The sequence below is a fragment of the Columba livia genome, chromosome 11, assembly GCF_036013475.1.
Source record: "Columba livia isolate bColLiv1 breed racing homer chromosome 11, bColLiv1.pat.W.v2, whole genome shotgun sequence".
Taxonomy (NCBI): Eukaryota; Metazoa; Chordata; class Aves; order Columbiformes; family Columbidae; genus Columba; species Columba livia.
Window position 1 is genome coordinate 5,339,806 of NC_088612.1, and position 20,802 is coordinate 5,360,607.

General features: G+C 58.1%; 3 protein-coding genes across 13 annotated transcripts in view; 2 read left to right on the forward strand and 1 right to left on the reverse strand.

Annotated features, from left to right (window-relative positions):
* Positions 1 to 200: 200 nt before the first annotated feature.
* Positions 201 to 10,889, forward strand: MFGE8 (milk fat globule EGF and factor V/VIII domain containing). 6 transcript variants are annotated; one of them, XM_065076560.1, is made up of 10 exons: positions 201 to 414; positions 3,960 to 4,085; positions 4,364 to 4,489; positions 4,977 to 5,090; positions 5,552 to 5,733; positions 5,968 to 6,123; positions 6,754 to 6,898; positions 7,700 to 7,902; positions 9,169 to 9,324; positions 9,475 to 10,889. In XM_065076560.1, the coding sequence occupies exons 1-10, from the start codon at positions 342 to 344 to the stop codon at positions 9,616 to 9,618; spliced, it is 1,425 nt and encodes a 474-aa protein (XP_064932632.1). In that variant the 5' UTR covers positions 201 to 341; the 3' UTR covers positions 9,619 to 10,889. The 6 variants fall into 6 exon arrangements, with proteins under 6 accessions (XP_064932632.1, XP_064932633.1, XP_064932634.1 ...); XM_065076561.1 differs by having other exon boundaries at positions 7,718 to 7,902; XM_065076562.1 differs by lacking the exon at positions 4,364 to 4,489.
* Positions 10,890 to 14,034: 3,145 nt separating this feature from the next.
* On the forward strand, positions 14,035 to 19,162 carry HAPLN3 (hyaluronan and proteoglycan link protein 3). Of its 3 annotated transcripts, none has more exons than XM_005504114.3 (5): positions 14,035 to 14,275; positions 15,886 to 16,045; positions 16,320 to 16,691; positions 17,808 to 18,110; positions 18,291 to 19,162. In XM_005504114.3, the coding sequence occupies exons 2-5, from the start codon at positions 15,919 to 15,921 to the stop codon at positions 18,569 to 18,571; spliced, it is 1,083 nt and encodes a 360-aa protein (XP_005504171.2). In that variant the 5' UTR covers positions 14,035 to 14,275; positions 15,886 to 15,918; the 3' UTR covers positions 18,572 to 19,162. The 3 variants fall into 3 exon arrangements, with proteins under 3 accessions (XP_005504171.2, XP_021145589.2, XP_064932638.1); XM_021289914.2 differs by having other exon boundaries at positions 14,153 to 14,275; positions 15,891 to 16,045; XM_065076566.1 differs by lacking the exon at positions 14,035 to 14,275 and having other exon boundaries at positions 15,633 to 16,045.
* A 654-nt stretch (positions 19,163 to 19,816) lies between these two features.
* The window catches only part of ACAN (aggrecan), a 50,488-nt gene continuing 49,502 nt past the window's right edge, over positions 19,817 to 20,802 (reverse strand). For 2 of the 4 annotated variants that reach the window (XM_021289930.2, XM_065076559.1), the window contains one exon: positions 19,817 to 20,621. In XM_021289930.2, the coding sequence (XP_021145605.2) occupies positions 20,533 to 20,621 (89 nt within the window). In that variant the 3' untranslated portion in view covers positions 19,817 to 20,532. The remainder of the gene's footprint in view (positions 20,622 to 20,802) is intronic. The other 2 variants (XM_021289929.2, XM_065076558.1) reach the window with 1 other exon arrangement.

Consider the following 20,802-nt stretch of genomic DNA (forward strand, 5'->3'; position numbering starts at 1 on the left):
GGCACTCCCCTGCCTGCCTGCACCCCAGGGTGGCTGGGGCACCCCCCTACCTGCCTGCACCCCGGGTAGCTGGAGCACCCCCGTTCCTGCCTGCACGCCGCTGCTGCCGGCAGATCCCCCCGCTGCCTGCACCCCCCCTCAGCCCCCTCCCGCTCCCCAGCGGGGACTCTCCCGGGGGGGGCGACCCGCGGGTCACCCTCTGCCTGGCCGGTCCCCGCCCCGGGGGCGGGCGGCGGAGCACGTGGGGCCGCGCCGGGCCGGGCTGAGTCACTCCCCGCCCCGAGCCCCGCGGCGGAGCGGAGGAGCTCGGTCCGGCTCCGCGGCGCGGCTGGGGACGCAGCATGAAGGTGGCGAGGCTGTTCCGGGGGCTGCTCGCCCTGGGCGTGGTGCTCTCGCTGCTGTTGGTCGTGGCCGGTGAGTGCTGGGGAGCCCGGGAAGCGGGGGTGTAGGGGATGCGGGGTGTAGGGGATCCGGGGTGCCAGGGAGCCCGGGATAGTGGGGACCTGGCGTGCGGGGGACCGGGGTGCAGGGCAGCTCGGGGTGTTGGGGATCTGGGGTGCTGGGGATCAGGGGTGCAAAGAATCCAGGGTGCAGGGCATCTGTGGTGCTGAGGGTCTGTGGTGCTGGGAAACCGAGGTGCTGGGAAGCCCAAGGTGCAGGAGATGTGCCTTGCAGGAGATACAGGCTGCAGGGCGAGAGGATCTGGGGTGCAGCATGTGAGGGTCCAGGCTGCCATATGCAGGGTGCAGGGGTGGTGAGAGGGTGCACAGCCCCCAGGGCTGCCAGTGCAGGAGCTGAGGGGCTGAACAGAACGGGGCAGGGGGACTCAGGTCCACAGCCCTGTCCTTGCTCCCGAGCTGGGAATAGCTCAGCCGGGCTGCCCCGTGCTTTCAGGCTTAGATAACCATGCCTGCGATGTAAACAGCTTCCTTGGGACTGCCTGGCACAGTGCGCCTGGCTGGCCCAACTGGGGAAACCCCGGGGAAAAGCAGCTTCATAGTCACCCTGTGGGTTCTGCCTGGGGTTGGTGACCCCAAAAGGGATGAGTGAGAGCAGAGAAATGGGGAGCAAAGCCCAAGCACAGGCTCTGGGCCAGAGGACAAAGGGCAGCAGGCAGGTGTGCTGTGAAAAAAGCCAAATTTGTGCTCACTCTCCCTGCAGAGAGGTGCTCGTTTTGCCCTCCTGAGATAGGCTTGACCTGACCTCCCCCATCCCTGCTGGGTTGAGCCATCACAGTTTTCGAAGGATGTTATTTTTGCCTTCCAGCCAGCCTGTGGGTTCATATAAGCAAACATTTCCAAAAGCGGTGGCTGATCTTTGTTGCCTTCATTCCTGACTGTCCACTCTGTGACAGCTCTGTCCCTGACCAGAGAAAAATGTGTGTGGGGAAGATGGAGATGCTGAACTACCCCAAAACCAGGCCTGAAACAGCCAAGAAACAGGAGCATCCAAAACTACTTGCCACAGTGGAAAAAGTGACCCATCTGCCTCGCTGCTAGGCAGAGGGCTGGCTAGCGAGACCCTCCACGTAAGGGATTATTCCTGGGAGGGAGTCTAGTTACTTGGGATAATTAAAGTATAAAACTGGGACCCCTCCAGTCCTGACCCTGGGAGGAGCCCTTGCTCCTTTGCTGCTGCGTCCTACCCCAGGGACTCCTGCGTCGGAGGCAACGCGGATGCTGGGGAGCACACGTTCCTTGGCGCTCTGTGCCCCGGGGGAGCAGCCAGCTCCCGTTGCTGAACAGAAGCAGCTCTGTTGGCGGGTCCTTGGCTGGCTGTCGGGAGAGATCCTTGGGATGGGATGGCTGGATGTACCCAAGACCTGCAGAGGGGCGTGGGGCAAAGGCATCCCAAAGTATCAGCACGAGCTCTCTCCTCCCATGCTGTAGCTCATGGCAGCGCATTGATGGAGCATGAGGTCATGCAAAACAGGCTTGGCAGCGCAGGCAGCCGCTTGAACCGCTGCCCAAGTTTTTCTGCCTCCTGAGGCTGGGCTAAGGGAGCTACAGCATCTTTTCGGAAACCTTGGCCTGTCTGCCACCAGTGTGTACCCTACAGATGTGGAGTGTCAGGAAGAGTAGGATTAACTTAGAGGAACCCTGCTATTAAAAGACTAATGAGTAGGAGCTCACTGAGTGGTAGCTTAGGCTAATGAGAGCTGTGCTGTTTGGTGTAGGTCCAGGCAGTGAGCCTGCAGCTCATTAACTTCCATGTTCTTCAGGGCATGCAGGTAGTGGGAGTTTTCCTGGGTCTCCACCTGAGTTCAGCCCTTGCTCTGACTCCTGCAGCGTGGCAAAGGAGAGCCTGGCATCAAGGGATGTGCTGTCCCAACGCTTGGTGAGGAGTTATTGAGACTTTCAGCCAGATCTCTGGCAATCTGGTGTAGGTTTATGGACAGTGTTGCCATCTTGCAGCTCTGGGAGCAGAATGAATTAGGGGTGGGAGGAATTTTAGCCTGGCTCTTGCAGTCTGATTCAGCACAGTTGACCTTGATTGGCTGCCAAGTACCCAGCCAACTGCCCCCTCACTCGCCTTCCTCAGCAGGACAGGGAGGAGAAGATAAAAAAGCCCCAGCATGGGTCCTTCCCATGGGCTGCAGTTCTTCATGAACTGCTCCAGTGTGGCTCCTTTCCATGGGGTGCAGTCTGTCAGGAACAGACTGCTCTGGCATGGAGTCCTCCATGGGCCACAGGGAGACAACCTGCTTCTCCATGGGCTGCAAGGGAATCCCTGGTCTGGTATCTTGAGCATCTCCTTCTCCCCACTATCCTCAACTCAAGGTGTCTTCAGGGCTGTGTTTCTCATGTTTTTCTCTCTCCTCTCCCACAGCTGCTGTGCAGTGGTTTTTACTTTATCTTATGTATATTATCGCAGAGGCAACACCAGTGTCGGTGATGGGCTCAGCTTTGAGCCGCAGTGGGTCTCTTTTGGAGTCGTCTGGGACTGGCTGTCCCCAGCCTAGGGGCAGCTCCTGGTGTCTTCTAGCAGAAGCCACCACTGCAGCACCCCAGCCCAGTACCATGGGAGATGCTGGAGGTGGGTGGACAGACAGGGTGGACAGTGCAGCCCCACCAGCTGCCTGGGGACCTGCCTGGTGGGAGCTGATCAGGGAGTGCTCGGAATGAATGGAGTTCCAGCAGGTGTTGTGCAGGGATGATCACTGTGCTCCCTCCTCGCGTGTCTCCAGCATCTGGGAGCCGAGGCATGCAGGCTTTCCTTACAAGATATATATATATATTTAATTTATTTTATGAATACTAACTTCTGTTAGCAAAACCCAGCTGTGGGACCAGCCCCATTATCTTGAATAATCCTGTCCTGATAGTGCCTGAGCAAGGCCCAGGCTGGCCAGCACCGCAAGTGATAGGACAAGAGGAAATGTCCTCAGGTTGCACCAGGAGAGGTTTAGATTGAATATTAGGAAAAAATTCTTCACAGAAAGGGTTGTCGGGCATTGGAACAGGCTGCCCAGGACAGTGGTGGAGTCACCATCCCTGGAGGGGTTTAAAAAGCGTTTAGATGAGATTCTTAGGGAGATGGTTTAATACTAGAGTTAGGTTATGTTATGGTTGGACTTGATGATCTTGACGTTGTCTTCTTCACCTGCGTCCATATTAAAGCCTTCCAACCAAAACTGAGTAGCGGAAATATTTGGTGCACCAAAGACCTGTTTTTTCCATGGCTTCAGTTTGATGTGCAGGCTCTGTTAAACTCTTTTTTTAATGTGCCAGGGCAGAGCAGATCTCATGCTCCTGATCTCAGCCGTTGCTGTGGAATGCTGACAGTCGTGTGCAGGATCTGGCAGCGGGTCCCACCAGCCTCTGCCAGGTGCTTGCTGCCCTCCCTGCAGCATCCACAGGGGAGCAGTTCCTGACGGGATGGCTCCCTGTGCATCCATGGGGCTCTGGTCGATGTCTGCCTTAGGGATGGCTTGAAGTGACACGTGACTTTGCTTCCAGGTGACTTCTGCGATGTGAACTACTGTCAGAATGGGGGCACCTGCTTGACCGGGATTAATGAGACCCCCTTCTTCTGCATCTGCCCTGAGGGCTACGTTGGGATTGACTGCAATGAGACTGAGAAAGGTGGGGGCTGACCCCACCATGGGGGCTCCATGACATCCAGGAGCCTTGCAGCATGGCAGCATGTCCTTGTTGTGGCCCTGCACCAGTGGACCTGGGGTCTGGTCCTGGGGTCCAGCCCTGCTGATAAGCGTGTAGAACAGAGATACAAGCAGGGATGCCATGACCTCCATCATCGGGGGGGGGATGTGATGTCTCTGGGGTGCAACAGCCCACAGGATGCTCTTATTCTTCACCTGAGTCCATATTAAAGCCTTTCCCCCCACTTTGCCCTTCCCCAGGCCCCTGCCACCCCAATCCTTGCCACAACAATGGCGAGTGCCAGCTGGTTCCAAACCGGGGGGATGTCTTCACTGACTACATCTGCAAGTGCCCTGCGGGATATGATGGGGTACACTGCCAGAACAGTGAGTACAGTGAGGTGGGGGACCACGGGAAGTTGCTCTGCTGCTAAGGGCTTGGAGACCCCCTGGGCAGCACTGGGGCGACAACTGGGGGACATGTGCAAATGTGGCTGCATTGGACACTGGACTCTGCCTGGGGCTGTGGGCTGGTTTGGACCTTGCAGGGCAGAGGGAAGGACCATGGTGCAGGGTCATGGTGGTGTCTGAGCCTTGCTCTGCATCTCCAGAGGGGACGTGGTGCCTTGAGGGGACAAGGTGTGCCTCGAGGCTCAGCCTGCTCTGAGCAGGCTCCCAGCCCTGCCATGGCTGCATGTCCCAATGTACCTGTGTGGCTGCAGTCAGCAGGGACATGGCTTAGGTGGCTCCTTGGATTAGAGCTTCAACCTGTGCAGGGATGCTGCCATGGTCCTTGCTTGGGGAATTTTTCTCCCTTCTTTTCGCTGCACTGACTCTGGGGTCACCTCCTGAGCGCTCTCACTGTGTGTCCTAGACAAGAACGAGTGCTCCTCCCAGCCCTGCAAAAATGGAGGCACCTGCCTGGACCTGGACGGTGACTACACGTGCAAGTGTCCTTCTCCGTTCTTCGGGAAGACCTGCCATGTCCGTAAGTCCCTGGCACCAACTGTACAGCAATCCTTTTCCACCCTGTTTCCCACTGCCCTGTCCCACATCACTAGCGTGCCCAGGACAGGTCCCACAGCTGGTTTAGGGGATCTGAAGGACAGCTGTGGGTGACTGTGTGCCAGCTGCCCTGGATGCCAGCAAGCCTGGTCCTGATGGCAGGAGCATCCCTGGGAAGATGCCGTCTCCTCTCTAGGCGTGCCCCAGAGCAGCCTTTTTCCCCCCAGGCTTCCATGCTGTGAGAAGGGCTGATAGACAGTGAGATTTTGGCTGAAGGCTGAAAGGAGGGGAACACATGAGGGACAGGCAGGTCCTAGCATTGGCCTGCATCTCCTGCCCTGTCCCCCAGACAAGAAGCAAATGACCCCCTGCTTTTGGTCCCTGGTCATTGTTTCTCTTTGGTGCTAATGTCCCCACTCTGTCCTCTCTTTCCCACCTCCCCAGGCTGTGCCGTTCTCCTGGGCATGGAAGGAGGAGCCATCTCTGATGCCCAGCTCTCTGCATCCTCTGTCTACTATGGCTTCCTTGGCCTCCAGCGCTGGGGGCCAGAGCTTGCCCGCCTCAACAACCACGGCATCGTCAACGCCTGGACTTCCAGCAACTATGACAAGAGCCCCTGGATCCAGGTATCTGTGGCAGGACTGGGAGCACTGGTGTAGTGGGCAGCCCCAGTAGCCACAGTTGGTCTTGCTGGGCTGCTCTTGTGGGATTTCTCTGCTTCTGGTGGCAAAGGCAGGGCTAAATTGCTGCAGCAAGGTGCCAAACAGGTGCATCTTGTGATGTGCCCAGCCACGTTGGGCGGTGCTGGTGGGCGCAGGAGCTGTGCACCCCATCTCTCACGCTCTCCCCTCCCCACCCAGGCCAACCTGCTGCGGAAGATGCGGCTGAGTGGGATCATCACACAAGGTGCTCGCCGCGTGGGCCAACCTGAGTATGTCCGTGCCTACAAAGTTGCCTACAGCCTGGATGGGCGGGAGTTCACCTTCTACAAGGACGAGAAGCAGGATGCAGACAAGGTGGGCTGCGATGCTCAGCTGTGGTGACTACGAGCTGTGTCCCAAACCGTCCCCATGTTTGGGAAAGTGCTTTTGACCTGGGTCAAAGCCACGTTGGGAACCGTCCTCGCAGCGAGACAGCACAGATGGTTCCAGCGCCGGGCAGTATTCTCTGGCTCTGTTTAATTGACCCTAACAAGCATTACCAAAGAAGCAGCACTGGCTGACTTATTTAGGTCATTCAGATAACATTTTTATCGCTGACACGCTGTGGGAACCATGCATGGTCTGGAAGTGCTAGTGAATGGCTTACACAGCTCAGTGCTGTGGGCACCGAGCATGAACCCACAGTGTATCTCTCTCAAAGCAGGAATAGTCCCTGGATGCACCACTCTCTGCTCTCAGTTTTTTGTGGCATCTCCTGCTTGTTTTTTGGGCATCCAGGGAACATCTGCCTTGCTTTAAAAAAAAGTTTCTCTCATTTCAGCAGTGGTGGAGAAGATGCATGAAAACACGATCTGTTTGTATTTACTGTGTTAAAGAAGCAAACCACCTTTCTGTCACAATCTGGGGAGCACTTCTGTAGCAGGTGGGATTTGATGCAGGAGGCTGTGGGACGGCTTGGGCATTCATTCCTGGTCGCCGTTGCAGGTTTTCCAGGGGAACGTGGACTATGGCACCATGCAGACCAACATGTTCAACCCTCCCATCACCGCCCAGTTCATCCGCATCTACCCCGTGATGTGCCGCCGCGCCTGCACGCTGCGCTTCGAACTTATCGGCTGTGAGATGAATGGTAAATCTCGGTGGCTCTCCCCTCCCCGGGGACTGCAGGGCATGGGGTGACAAGGGACAGGGCAGGGGATTTGTCAGTGCTTGATTTTCCTCACACAGGCTATGTGTGAGGAAACAACCACCAGTGCTTTTGGGGAGCACAAGCTGTTAATTCTACCAGCTCATCCGGGTCTGAGCTACATTCTTGTGCTGCAAACACCTCCCCAAGCTGGGGATATTTTATTGTGCCTCCTCCCCGTCTCAGCTGTGAACCGGCTGCTTTTCCTACCGGAGAGCTTGAAAAGCACCAGAGGATCAAAGTCCTCTGGGAAACGTGAGGGATGATTAGCCTGAGCTCTTTCCCTGCGCCGCCCACATTCCTGCCCTGCGGCACATCCCTGGAAGCTGAGCGGGACCACCATGCTGGGGTGGGAGTGGGGCACCGTGGGGGCTTGGGTCTTGTCCTGCTGCTGTGTGGGTGCGGTGCCAGCTGTGCTTTTGGCTGGGGAGGTCTTTGCGTTGCTCCCTTCACCCGTGAAAGAGTTCTCCTCTGCCTCCTGCCGGGGCTGTGCTGTGGGGATGTCCACGCGTCCTTGCCACAGGAGGCACTGTGATCCAGGGAATGGCTGGGAGAGTAAAATCCCGGGAAAAGCTGCAGTTCTGTGCCTCTGCCAAGCCTTTCCCTGCCCGGCCCTGCCTGCTGCTCCAGGCAGCAGGGACGTGGGGACACTGGGATGGTGTGTGCTGGGGCTGCGTGGTTTTTCTTGTGATGGTGCCGTGGACTCTTTCCTTTTCACCGCCTGTATAAACCATTGTGTTACAGTGTATTTCAACACGGCAGGTTGCTCGGAGCCTCTGGGCATGAAATCCCACCTGATCTCCGACCAGCAGATCACAGCCTCCAGTGTCTTCAAGACCTGGGGCATCGACGCCTTTACCTGGCACCCCCATTACGCTCGCCTGGACAAGACGGGCAAAACAAATGCCTGGACGGCGCTCCACAATGGCCAGTCCGAGTGGCTGCAGGTAGGTCTCGGTCCCCTCCCTCTGGAACCTCGTTTCTCCTCCCCAGTTCCTCCAGCCATGCCCGGGGCCACCTTCTGTGCCAGGGTGGCTGGAAGCAGAGTGGCCACAGAGGGAGATGCTGGGCAGAGCTGCTGGGACTGCAGCTGGAGCTTTGCCATGGGACACACAGCCCAGCGGCTCTCTCCCTGAACTGGGATCACCGGGACAGGTCAGGATGCGGCCACAGCCACTGGTTTTATCAGTGATACTGGAGCTCTGGGTCAGAAACATCAGTGTCCATTAGGACAGGGTTGTGCCATCTCCACTGACTTTCTTGTGGGGTGCACCGAGCCCGCAGCATCCCAGTTTTGATTCACCCCCTTGGGAAGCGCTATCACAGCCTGGGGTGACCATCCCATGACCCTCTGGCTGCCCAGAACATTGCGTTTCTGTTTTGTAGGAAAAAATCAGGTTTGCTTTTCTCTTCTGAGCCTGGAATGGGAACAAATAGTTTTGAAATTTCCTTTTCAGTCTCCTTTCCTCCCCTGTTTTTATACTTCTCACATGATTTCATGACGTAATAGGACAAAGCAGTTCAGATATTTGTCCCGCTTTTTATTTGGGAAATGATTAAAAGCAGCTGCTTCACAGCCCTAAATAAACCAGCTTATCAAGACGTCTGTTGATGTGGTTGGGATGACACACTGAGTTGGGCTGTCACACTGCAGGCTGCCTGTTTGTGTACCGGTGTGTAGATTTACATTTATACTCACATATACATATAGCTAGTACTGCCCTTGACGAGAATAAAATAGGCACTAAATGAAGAAGACTTTCAGCTCATTTGCTGATTTGCCCTGTAGCGTGCCAGCAGCAGTAGCGCAGTGTGGCAAAGAGAATAGAAACCATCTCACTTACAACCCAAATGTCAGACCGTGCTGAACTGCATATTTTCTCAGCCAGATGCATTTCCTCTGGGAATCCTTTAATTTTTTTTTGAATTGAGGTTTTTTTGCCATCATTCCCACATTGACCTTTTCAGCAAAAAATGTTTCAGTGGCAGCAATGGGGAAGGGAGCCGAGATAGTGGGGTTTGCATCCCGCTTTGTGCTGCTTTGTGGGATGTTGCAAGTTTTAAAGGATCAAATATTTCGCAGTAGTGTTTTATTAGTTGCTCTGGCTTTGGAGCAGGGGTCAAGTGGTATTTTCTCCACTCTTGACCCCCGAAGCCCAGCATGTCCTGGCTGCCTCTGGAAGGAGCCTCAATGAGCCTTGTTTCTGTGCCAGATTGACCTCCGGGACCAGAAGAAGGTGACAGGCATCATCACGCAAGGAGCCCGTGACTTTGGGCACATCCAGTATGTGGCAGCCTACAAAGTGGCCTACAGTGACAATGGCACGTCTTGGACCCTCTACCGGGATGGCCAGACAAACAGCACTAAGGTGCGTGCGGGGCAGAGTGAGGTGGGCAGTGACTGCCCCGGGGGTTGGGGATGCTGCCATGAGGAGGGGTGGGATGGGATGGTGGGGTGCGGTGGGGTCGGATGGGGTGGGGGGGTCCCAGCAGTGCTGATGCCTATCTTTCCCCCTCAGATCTTCCATGGTAACAGCGACAACTACTCACACAAGAAGAATGTGTTTGACGTGCCCTTCTATGCACGCTTTGTCCGCATCCTGCCCGTGGCCTGGCACAACCGCATCACCCTGCGCGTGGAGCTGCTGGGCTGTGATGAGTAGGCGCCCAGGGAGGAAGGACGGGGCTGCTCTTCCTCACCACCCAGCCTGTGCCCCTGCCCGTTCCTGCTCCCACCTCACATCCTCCTCTCCATATCCCCAAACTTGGGAGGGGGGCTGGGAGGGCTCCCCTGCCCCACGTTGGCACTGGGGCCGCAGCACTGCACTTTACGGGGCCCTTGCAGGTGGGACGTGGGGATGACTCCTGCCCTTTTGCCCCACTAGCCAGGGGTGAGACCCCCTCCTGCAACCGGGGCTTGGTTGAGGGACCCTCTTCTGCAACTGGGGCTTTCTTGGGGGACCTCATCCTGCAAATGGAGCTTTACTGGGGGATCACGTCCTGCAAACAGAGCTTGGATGCATCCTCCTGGCTAAGCCTGGAGACAAATTTTCTCCCTCTTTTTGCTTCTGCTTCCAGCAGAGAGGCCGCAGCCAGCAGCAGTCCCCTGCCTGCACTGGGACTTGGGGCTCAGCAATTTTGGGGGGCTTTAGGCAGGTACCCTGGGCTTGCAGCCTCTGCTGTTCCTCCTGCTCCCTGCATGGCTGCAAGCAGGGGCTGATAAAAACGTATTTGGCTGTTGTCCCCTGCCCATTTTGCCAGGCCCTGGGTCTCCTTGCCTGTGGTGTCAGCACCGCATAGTGTGAGGGGAGTGATGAGACAGCTCCTGTCAAGAGGCACCGGGTCCCCATTGCTGGCAGCTCTGCCTGTTGGGTGCCCTGGCTGGTGTTTTGGCTGGTGCTGCCCATTCCCTTTCTCAGGGTACCGGTTCCAGCATCCACTAAGTCGCAGCCTTGTCGCCTTCCCCACCTTCCTGCAATTTGGGGTGCCTGAGGTCCCCTGTCCCCAGAGCCAAGTGGTGACCAGGGGGGCTGCAATCTAGTGGGTGGGGAGGGATGGTTTGTAGCCACAAGAATGCAGAGAAAAGCTAGGAAAGGTGGTGGTTATACCACCCACATGCAGTGGGCAACGAGCTGTGCCATGACCCTTTTTGTAACCTGATTTTTTCCCTTTCCATGGGGTGGAGGGGAGCCTCTTGTAATGCTCAAGCCCTCGGGATTAGCCGTAGGAGATGGGCGAGACCCAGCACGAGCGAACGGGAGCGCGGGCAGGGTGTCCAATGCTTCCCTGCGTGCCGGCATGTGAAGTGGCCATGGGGCCAGGCTGGTGGCAAGTTCACTTCGGCAAGCACTGAGGGAGCCTGGGTGGGACAGTGGGGGCAGCGGTGGCCCCGCTCCGGAGTGTCTCTGGCAGTATTAAAACCAGCTGAAATTTTGGGGCTCTCTGCTTGACTGCTCTGTGCCTCCCCAAGAGCCACTTCCCAAAGCCCAGCAGGTCCAGCGAGCCCCCAGGATCTTCTCTGAGCCCCCCCAGCTCCCGTGCTGACCCTGCGCCTCCCATTCACAGACCCTCCTATGTCCTTTCCCTGTCCAAAATACAGGATACTAAGGCTTTGCACCCCATTGCAGCTGCCAGAGCCTGTGCTTGCAGCTGTCCAAGTGCAGCAGGATGGGACTTGGGGAGGGGAAGCTGCTGTCAGTAACCCACACCCTAGGTGTCCTCCTTTGGCTTTGATCTGAATCAAATCCCCCAGCTCGGACTGAAAACAGTTCTTACACCTCAGCACACTCCTGGGGCAGTAGGAGCTGCCTGTGGGATGTGGGCTTCTCCCTGGCCCTGTGGGTGCCAGTCCTGGCCACCAAAGTGGATGGGATGCTTCTTGCAGAGACTGGGCTGAATTAATTGTGGCTGTGGCTGCTTGGTGACAAATAGCAGCCACAGCTAGAGCTGGGGACAGGGGGGACAGTCAGCTCCATTCACCTCCAGATGTGCCACCCTTATCGCTGGGAAGCTGGAGCAGAGATAAGAGCAACTTGCTCCAAGTCCAGCCAAGACAGCTCTGAGCTGGGGCCACAGCAGAGGCTCCGTGGGGAGGGTGACAGGAGCAGATGCTGCATGTCAGAGCAGGGAAAGCATCCTCAGCGCACGTTGCCACCCCCAGGTGAGCCCCCACCGACGGATGCTGAGCCCCATCCCAGCTCTGTGGCGTTTCCTTCCTCTTTCCAAGCCCCGGGACGTGGGGTTTGGTGAGAGCCAGGGCACCCTTCACCGCATGCACAGCCCCTCATGGCTTGTCCCTGTCCCTTGGATGCTCTTCCCGGACATGGCTGGGTTGCTGGGCCAGCAGGAAGGCTGGGAGGGCTGGCACACTGCGGCACCCCGCTGCCTGCTGACTCTGCTGCCGGTGCTGCCTGTGAGCTGGTTCCTCAGGAAGCAGCCGTCGGGGAGAGCATCCTCTTACCTCCACCCGGAAAGCTCGGCACAGATCACAGCCTCCTCCATCCCACCGGGAACATGGGTTTTCCTCCTCACTTTGACTCTTGGGCAACAGGTTCTTGCTGGAATTGTCCTGTGCATGCAGCATTTCAGTGAGAAATCTCTCTGGTGGGGCCATGGCAGAGCTGTCAGCCGCTGGGTTTGAGGTAGGAAAGACAGGGATGACATTTTTATGGCTCCCCTGCAACCAAAAGGCTGAGCCAGCCCTAAATGTGCCCAAAACACGTGCTCCTGGGTCAGAGCTACCCTGACCTTCTGCAGCCTTGCTCACCCTGAAACCTGTGGTTCCACCCAGGGTCTCCCTTGGGGAGCAGAAAACAAATCTGGGATCATCCCTGAAGCTCCAAAAATAGGGTGAGAATTGGGGGGAAAGGGTGTCCTCCTTTGTCAAGGGTCAGCTGGTGGCCAGATCCTTCCCCATGCCGCCTGCTCCCCAGGAGGAGGTCAAGAACATTGGCTGCCACATCCAGACAAGAGCCGTGGCCGAACATGAGCCATAAGCTGTTGATGAAAAGAGATGCACAAAATCATCCCTCTCCCCTTCCCTGCCGCCACTCCCCTCCTCCGGCAGGCAGAGGATGGTTCTTGGCAGCACTGTGGTGCAGGCAGCACAGGCAGCATGAAGCACCATGTGGCTTGTTCCTCAGCTCTGAAACAATGGGGTGGCCATGCCAAGGAGCAGTGTGTCCCAGTGGGGCTGTCTGTCTATCTGCACAGCTGAGGGGATGGAGGGGACCATCCTGATTGCTGGCTGACTGAGACATGGACGACCTGGGCAAGCAAACGCAGGGGGCCACCACTGGCTGGGATGCAGCCAGGATGCCATCCCACCACCTCCTCTGGCCATGGGGCTGGGCTGGGGCCACCAGGGACCCTTGGCCAGGACGCAGGCAGTACAGCAGCCCTGCACCTCTATGCTGGGACATATAATTGCCCCTCCATTGTGGGCTGTGGAACAGCCTGCTCCGGGAAGGCAAGCAGGCAGTGTGCCTGACCGTCACGCTCCTGTGTCCCTGGGCAGCTCAGCCCCGCTGTGTCCCTTCTTGGGGAAGTCTGGCAGGCCCTGATGGGTGGCTGTGCAGGGAGAAGGACAGCAAGGAAGAGCAGTGCCTCCAGATCCTGGATCCCACAGCTATCCCAGTCAGGGCTTACCACAGGGGACAGGAGCTGCTGGGCTGGCGCTGCCTGCAGATAACGCCGTTTCCGTGCCGGCTGCTCCCTATCAGCGTGGTGGCGGCAGGCAGACATGATCGGACCCCAGACACGCCATGCCGGGGGCTGTCAGGAAGGGGTCCCAGCCCCCTTCACCCCACACCCAGCCCTGGGGCAGTTTATTTTTGCATGAGTTGTTTTCTTTCCGGCTTGACGCCGTCCTGCATGGCGGTGAGAGCAGGACTGGGGCCCCTGCGCCTCATTTCCTTGCAATAAAACAACAAAGTGGGGGGTGAAGTGGCACGTTGGGCCAGGGCAGTGGGTCGCCGGGTCAGGGCACACGCTGCTCTGCAGTTCCTCCGTGTGCTTGGCCGCTTCGGCCACCCCTGGACCGGCATCCCTGGCTGTGCTGCCACCATGCTTCCCTTCCTGAGGGCCAGATCTGGGGCTCCCAGAGCTGGGGTTGCATGTCCGTGTGCCAACAGGAGCTGGCATGAAGGGTATCATCCCATACTAGGGATGGTGCCCCAGCGGATGGGTGCAACAAGGCACCCCAAAGCTTTTGCACCAGTTTCTGTGCCTCTGCTTTGCCCCCATTGACAAGCGGATCCCGAAGAGGCTTGAACCCCTGTGGCTCAGCTGCCTCCCCCAGACACCAGAGCAGGTGCTGCCTGCACATCCCAGGCATGGACCACTCCCTGCCACAGCCCACATGTCCCAAGCAGCGTATGCCCACGGTGCTCCTACCGTGTGCGTGCTCAGCACTACGATCTCCTGGGGACCATGTCCAGCCCCCCCTGGTGGGATATGGGACAAGGGCTCTTCTCCCCGGCACGATGGCATCATGGGGTCCCCCCAACCCTGTTCGGGCACCGCGCTCCCTGATACTTACCCCTCCAAGCCAGAGGCAATGCTGGTCGCTGGCACATCATAGATGAGGCAGGCAGCGTGCATGCAGCATGTGGGAGCCCAGTGAGGCTGTCGCCTGGGCACGGTGGGCAGGCGGGGGGGCCAGGGGCACCCACCCCAGCTCCGGGCTGCGAGCAGGGGGTTGGGAAAGGCGTGTGTTTCCCTTTAAGAGGCAGGCCCTGGAGCTGCTTCCTCTCAGCGGTGCAAGAGCCCTAAACACAGTGCATCTGCCTGCAGCTTGCCCGCAGCCTGCCTGCAACCAGCGTGAGTAGGACTTGGCCCTGGAGCCGGGGTTGGGGAGGGCTGGCACCCCGGGAGTGGGCACCCTGCTTGCTGTGGCGGGCAGGGAGGGATGGCATCGCCGTGGAGGGTGCCGGGCAGCGCCGGGGAAGGTGCTGGGCATCGCTGCGGTGGGTGCTGCAGCACGATGCCCACGGGCACTGCAGCTGAGGATGCCTGGCCCTCTGCATGTCACCAGAACGCTGTGCCCTGCGGGGTGGAGAGGGACTGGGGACACAGCGGGGCCAGGGCTGGTGGCCCCACACTGAGGTGCGAAGCTGCCGGTACCTCGAGCCCGCCCTGCCTGCGCGTGGGAAGCACATGGCAGCCTGCCTGCCAGGCTCCCTGCCTGCAGCGCCGCTGCTGCTGGGCTCCTGGGGCTGTGCCGCCCAAATGGGTGCACCCCACGCCTCCGGCACCGGCTCTGCACACCTCGGCTGGGCGGCAAGCATGAGCTGCACCCTCTGGGGAGGTGAGAGGTGGCACTGGTGGCGTGAAGGTATGGATGGCATGGAGAAGTGCCCAGGAGTGAGCCACCCACCACAAGAGCAGCCAGTTTCATGTCCTGGTCCCTGGAGACCACCGCTGTCCCCCATGCTGGTCCCTGCTAGGGACGAGCACCCTCTGTCCTGTGGTTCCTTGGATCAGGGCACCTTTACAGGCACTTGTAAACCTGGTCTAGGCAGGGGGCACAGATGTCAATCCATCCCAGGCTTGACGAGGCTGGAGGCTGGCCAGGTGCTGGGCCCCCTCTGCCGGCTCTGGGAAAGCTCGCAAGCTGGCAAATGCTGCTGCGAGTTGCCTGGGTGAGCCCCACGCAGAGCACCCTTGGGTGTCCAGGGCACGAAGAGCTGAGAGCAGCACAGGTCTCCAGTACTGTGGAGCAGTCAGGCTTCCGCCCGCGCAGGCAACGCGGTTTGGGAGCGGTACATGTTGCATGGAGTTAATGCTGGCTGTGCCTGTGGTGCAAAGTGTCAGCTCCAGTTTGGAGCTGGGGGTCCCTAGCCTGGCCATCAGGATGGGTGCCACCAGGCTTCATCCAGTGCCTGAACAGGGGAGGCAGCCCCAAGCTCTCTCCTCCCCTACTTGGCTGGGCTGCACGCTCGGCTGCCTCTGTAAACTGAGCTTGCAGCTTACAGCAGGGCTCAGCCACTTCTCTTCCTGCTGCATCCCCTACGTGATGTTTTTCCAGTGCTCCCTGTCCACAGGATGCCTTGGGATCCTGTTTCTCCTGACTGTCCCATCCCTGGCTTGGTCTGAGCTCCCTGCTTTGGGCTGGGCGCTCCGCAAGCCTCAAGGGGCAGCAGGGGTGAACGCAATGGTGTGCAGCAGGGGTGAATGCAATGGTGTGCAGCATGACTCAGGCAGGAGGACAAGGATGGAGGAGACTGAGAGCCCGGGTTGTGGGGCAGGTCTAGGAATACAACTCAGGCTGCTTGCGCCCTCCTCTGCAGGCAGGCAAGCTGTTCTGTCGGCTATTCCCGCCCCTCTCCTTGCATCCCTGTGATGGGGTTTGGCTGCTGCCCTGTGCCAGGCAGTGCTGTGGCCCTCCTGGTTATTTTGGGGTGTTACTGCAGCCCTTTTCCCTTTGGCAGCCCAGGCTCAGCATTCAGCCTCACTCCCCAGCCATGCTGCTGCTCCCGCTGCTCCTGGAGGCCACACTGCTGCCACTGGCCACCGGCTCCCACCACCCCTTCTACAACGGCTTCTACTACAACCACATCATGAATGACAAGGGCAACGGGCAGGAGAAAGGTATATGGGGGATTAGCAGGGCTGGCGGAAAGTGGGAGCTGGCAGGTTGGTGCAAAGGGTTGAAGTTATCCCCTTCTGCCTCTAGGGCTGGGACCCATCTCTTGAGGAGGATGTGGGGCCCAGAGGAGCAGGTGGGGGTGCTCCAGGGATGCTTGGGGGATATTCATGGGATACTGAGGCAGAGGACCAGGTGGCTGGAAGGAGAGAGGAGAGCAGCTGCAGGGAGATATGGGGACCCTGACCACCATTTCACACTTTACCTCCCTGTCCCCAGTGGTTTACTTCAATGGGGCCAGGCTATGGGTGGAGACCCCCAAAGACCCTGTCTACAGCACCAATGGTGCCAATGTCACCCTGCCCTGCCGTTACCATTTCGAGCCTGACACGGAGGCCAAGCGCAAAATCCGCATCAAATGGTCCAAGCTGCGGGACGACTACACCAAGGAGAAGGACGTGCTGGTGGCCATCGGCAAGACCTCCGTAGCCTTCGGGGATTTTCGTGGCCGAGCTCAACTCCATCAGGCCGGCTGGCGTGAGGCCTCGCTGGTCATCAGCGATGTGCGCTTGCAGGATGATGGCAAATACCGCTGCGAGGTCATTGATGGGCTAGAGGATGAGAGCGACGTGGTGGACCTCCGACTGCAAGGTGGGGGCATGGCAGGGACTTTATCACCCCCTGTGCCAAGTCAGTGAGCCTGGTCTTCCTGGGGCACCCCCTCTTTGAGGAGGTAGCTAGGCAGGGGGATTGGGGAGCTGAGTCATGGGCAGAAAGGGACTGGGATGCTCAGTGCAGTGGGATGGTGGCTTGGGGCTGTCAACTGGGATCTCAGCACCAAGTGAGCCCAGAGTGCTCTGCCCAGCTGGGGTGATGGAGATGCTACTGTGGGGGTCAGAGCTGGGGGTGACCCTGTGGTCACAGTGATTCCTGGCTCTACCCACTCATCTTCCTGCTGTGCTGCATGATGTGCAGCTGCCCCCTTGTCTCCCAGCTCTGGGAGTCCCCATGCATCTTGTGATGAACCTTGGAAATTGGTTCAACCCCTCTTGCTCACTTGCCATGAGGGACCTGACCCAGCCCTGGCTCTACTGCCAAGCTCAGAGCTGGGGAAATGTCCCCTTTGCTGTGTCTCTGCCCACCCTCTGAGCCCCCAGGCCCTCCCTCTGGTGGTGACTTGTCCCCACCAGTCCCTATGACCATGGTCCATGGTGATGGTGCACATGTTCCTGTGGTGCATCCATCTCTGTGGCAGTGGTCCACCCATCCTCATGTAGTGGTCTATGTGTCTCTGGGGTCATGGCCCATATACCTGTGTGATGCTGGTCCTTATGTTCCTGTAGCCTGTGCATCTCCATGACAATGGTCCTTCCATCCCACAGTGATGGTCCGTGTCTCACTGGGACCACTGTCTGTGTGTCCCCAGGACTGTGGTCCATACCACCCCGTGGTGGCAGTCCCTGCATCTCCATTATCACAGTCTGCGCATCCCTGCATGTGCTGGTGCTGTCACCATGAGGGTGGCCCGTGTGTCCCCAGGACTCAGCCGTTGTGTCCCTGTGCCACCAGATGTCGCTGGCAACTCACTGCTGGTGGCTGCATGCCCAGAGCAGCCCTATCCCCGCATACCTGAGCCTGGGGCTGTGCCACCCTGGGATGGTCCCTGTCGTAGAGCCTGGATTTGGGATGGGTCAGGGAACCCTGCGGCTTCTGCCGGGCCGGACGGGGTGGGTGGGCTGCCCGGCTGAGTGCCCCGTCTGCCCCCAGGCATCGTGTTCCCCTACCAGCCTCCCCGCGGCCAGTATAGGCTCAACTTCCATGAAGCCGAGCAGGTGTGCCAGGAGCAAGGTGCCATCCTCGCCAGCTTCAACCAGCTATTCCAGGCCTGGAACGAGGGGCTGGACTGGTGCAATGCAGGCTGGTTGTCTGACGGCACCGTGCAGTATCCCATCCGCCTGCCCCGCAAGCCCTGTGGTGGGCTGCACCTCGCCCCGGGCATCCGCAGCTACGGCCCACGCCACCGGCACCTGCACCGCTTTGATGCCTTCTGCTTCTCCTCCGGGCTACGAGGTGGGTGCTGGGCCAGTGGCTGGGGGGTGGGATCCTGGGGAAGACGCTGTGCCCAATCGGTGGCATCCCATGTCCTTCCTCCCTCTTGGATGAGGATGCTCTAGGCAGGGATGCTCCAGGCAGGGATGCTCTGGATGATGCTTGGTGCTGATGCTCCCCTCTCATACTCCTCCCTCCTAGGAGAAGTGTTCTACCTGAACCACCCAGCTGGGATGACGCTGGAGGAGGCCAAGCAGAGCTGCCAGGATGCTGGGGCTGAGATTGCCCGAGTGGGACACCTCTACTCTGCCTGGAAGTTCCTGGGGCTGGACCGCTGTGATGCTGGCTGGCTGGCGGACGGCAGTGTCCGCTACCCCATCGCCAAACCCCGGGCCAACTGTGGCCCTGCAGAGCCTGGTGTCCGCAGCTTCGGCTTCCCCAGCAAGGGCAGGTTTGGGGTCTTCTGCTACAAGGAGAGATAAGGAGCCACGGTGGCTTCTTCTTGGCCGGAGGATGTTTCCAGCCTGACAGTGCCTGATGTCGGGTGTTTCCCAGGGCTGTTTTGGGGGTGGCTGGGGGGAGGTGGGGCAGGGGGGAGCCTTCTTTTTCTTTTATTTTGTGTTCTTCCTTTATATTTTCCACATCTGGAGCAGTGTGGGACTGTCGCTGGCATGGGGTGTGAATGAGGATGATCCTTATGGGCTGCTGCTACCCCTCTTGGCCCCTGCCACTCCATGGGTGGTGGCCCCTTCCCATGGTGGCAGCATGTCACTGACACCCGCCTGCTCTTCCAGGCTGGTCCTGCCCCTGAGCTTGTGGGGTGGGAGCAAGACAAGGCTGGATTTGACCAGAGGCAGAGAAAAGGGGCTTCTGTTGTGTCCCGGCTCCTCTTCCAGCCCCATCCCCATCCCACTGAAGGATGCCGTTGTGCCTGTCCCCACAGGAGTGCCAGTGCCTTATCTCCATGCGCTCCTCACCTGGATGCCACTTGAACTCTGGTGCCTTCTTCTTTGAGTGTTTGTTTTTGAAAAGATGTATTTTTCTGGACCTCTTCTAATAAATCAGTGGAGAAAGCCCTGGAGTGACATGGCTGTGTCCCCATCTCTGTCCCAGCACAAGAGAGGGGGCTGCTACAGAGGGAGGATTTGGGGATTCCTGGCTGGACACCTGGGACTGTCATCCTTGGCTGAGCATCACCTCTTTGCTGTCGTCTCAGCCCTGTGTCAACTGTCAGCTTCTCAAGAGAGGTCACTAATGAGTGTTAATTAAGACTCCAGGTGCCAGGAATGGAAGCTAGAGGCTGAAGCGTTTCCTGCTGGTGATGGGTTTTTGGTGGGTTTTAGGCATGTGGGTTGGGATGTTCACCCTGGGGCAAGAGGTGAACAGGGGAGCAATGTCCTGCCCCAGAGTCCAACTTCAGCTGGGGCTTGGGAATCAGAGAATCATCTAATAGTTTAGGTTAGAAGAGACCTTTAAAGGTTTTTCTCATCCCCACAACTCTGTTGTCCCCAGGGCGGCACCCTTGGGTGCTGGCTGAGGCTGAGCCATTCCCATGTAGCTGGAGGACCCTCTTTGGGCTCCTCTTGAGCCATTCCCATGTAGCTGGAGGACCCTCTTTGGGCTCCTCTTCTTTCCCCTTTGCCTTGCCGTGGGAGACACCCCCCACCCCATTCCATGTAGACACCCCCTTTCCCCAAAAAAAAACAACACTGAGAAAGTACCCATTCTGATTTCACTCTCTTTATTATTTATCATTCTTTCAAAATAGGATATGTTCAAAAATATAAATAGGTGCAGGGAACGCTGGTGCCCCGCACGGTCCCCTGGAAAGAGCACGTTGTCCCAGGACGGGTGCTGCGCTGCAGGAGGGGGCGGTGGGGAAGCAGACAGAGGCTGCAGCCCCAGCGTCCGGGTCCCGGGTCTCAGCATCCCCTCGCCTCCCTTCTCCCACAGCTCGTACCGCCACAGCCCCCTGGCCCTCCCCGCCCGCCCCGACACGCTGCAGCACTAGGAGGATTCTGGAAAAAAAATAAAATAAAACCCCAAAAGGTGCTGTTCACCCTGGAGATTAAATAACAGAAATAATTACATTGTTCGTGAATAAAATCAGGAAAAAATAATCATCTTTATTATTTAACTTAACCCCCTGCCCTCTGCAAACCCACCCCCCTCCCTGTCCCCAAAGGCACGAAGATAATTGGAACCGGACGGTTAGTAAAAATGCTGAGATCTAATTTGCTTTGCTTTGGTGCATGGAAAAAAACATTAATTTTTTTTTTTTTATATATATACACAAAGGTGGGTTTGTCTTTAATATATTTTTTTTTTTCCTTATATGACAAAAAAGCAACAAGAAGAAGAAGAAATCGACTCTGTTAATATAACTGTTCTGTTAAAAATCTCTCTTTCTCTCTCACTTTCCCCCTCGGTCTCTCGCCCCGCTCTAATGGGTGGGTCTGTGCACGGCTCTGCCGCTGAGTCTTGACCGGCTCCTGGGACTCCTCTTGTATAGCCTGCGCTGGTAGTTGGAGGCTGCAGAAGAAGGAGGAGAAGAAAAGGCACCTTGTTAGCTGGACCTGGGACAGAGACACTGCTTGTCCTGTGCTGGCCGCCCCAGCTTTTGGCTCTATGGAAAAACACAGGCAGCTGCAGGCAGCGCTGCCTGACGGGCAGCTGTGTGTGCCACGGCGCCAGCCTGTTTGCTCACACACAA

What these genes read in the sequence shown, in the direction of transcription:
- HAPLN3 (XM_005504114.3), top strand. Translation starts at nt 15,919, where the DNA reads ATGCTGCTGCTCCCGCTGCTCCTGGAGGCCACACTGCTGCCACTGGCC. An exon ending in GGGCAACGGGCAGGAGAAAG is followed by an intron (nt 16,046 to 16,319) that starts GTATATGGGGGA and finishes CCCTGTCCCCAG; the next exon opens with TGGTTTACTTCAATGGGGCC. An exon ending in CTTCTCCTCCGGGCTACGAG is followed by an intron (nt 18,111 to 18,290) that starts GTGGGTGCTGGG and finishes CCTCCCTCCTAG; the next exon opens with GAGAAGTGTTCTACCTGAAC.
- MFGE8 (XM_065076560.1), top strand. Translation starts at nt 342, where the DNA reads ATGAAGGTGGCGAGGCTGTTCCGGGGGCTGCTCGCCCTGGGCGTGGTG. An exon ending in AGAAGCAGGATGCAGACAAG is followed by an intron (nt 6,124 to 6,753) that starts GTGGGCTGCGAT and finishes TCGCCGTTGCAG; the next exon opens with GTTTTCCAGGGGAACGTGGA. An exon ending in TATCGGCTGTGAGATGAATG is followed by an intron (nt 6,899 to 7,699) that starts GTAAATCTCGGT and finishes ATTGTGTTACAG; the next exon opens with TGTATTTCAACACGGCAGGT.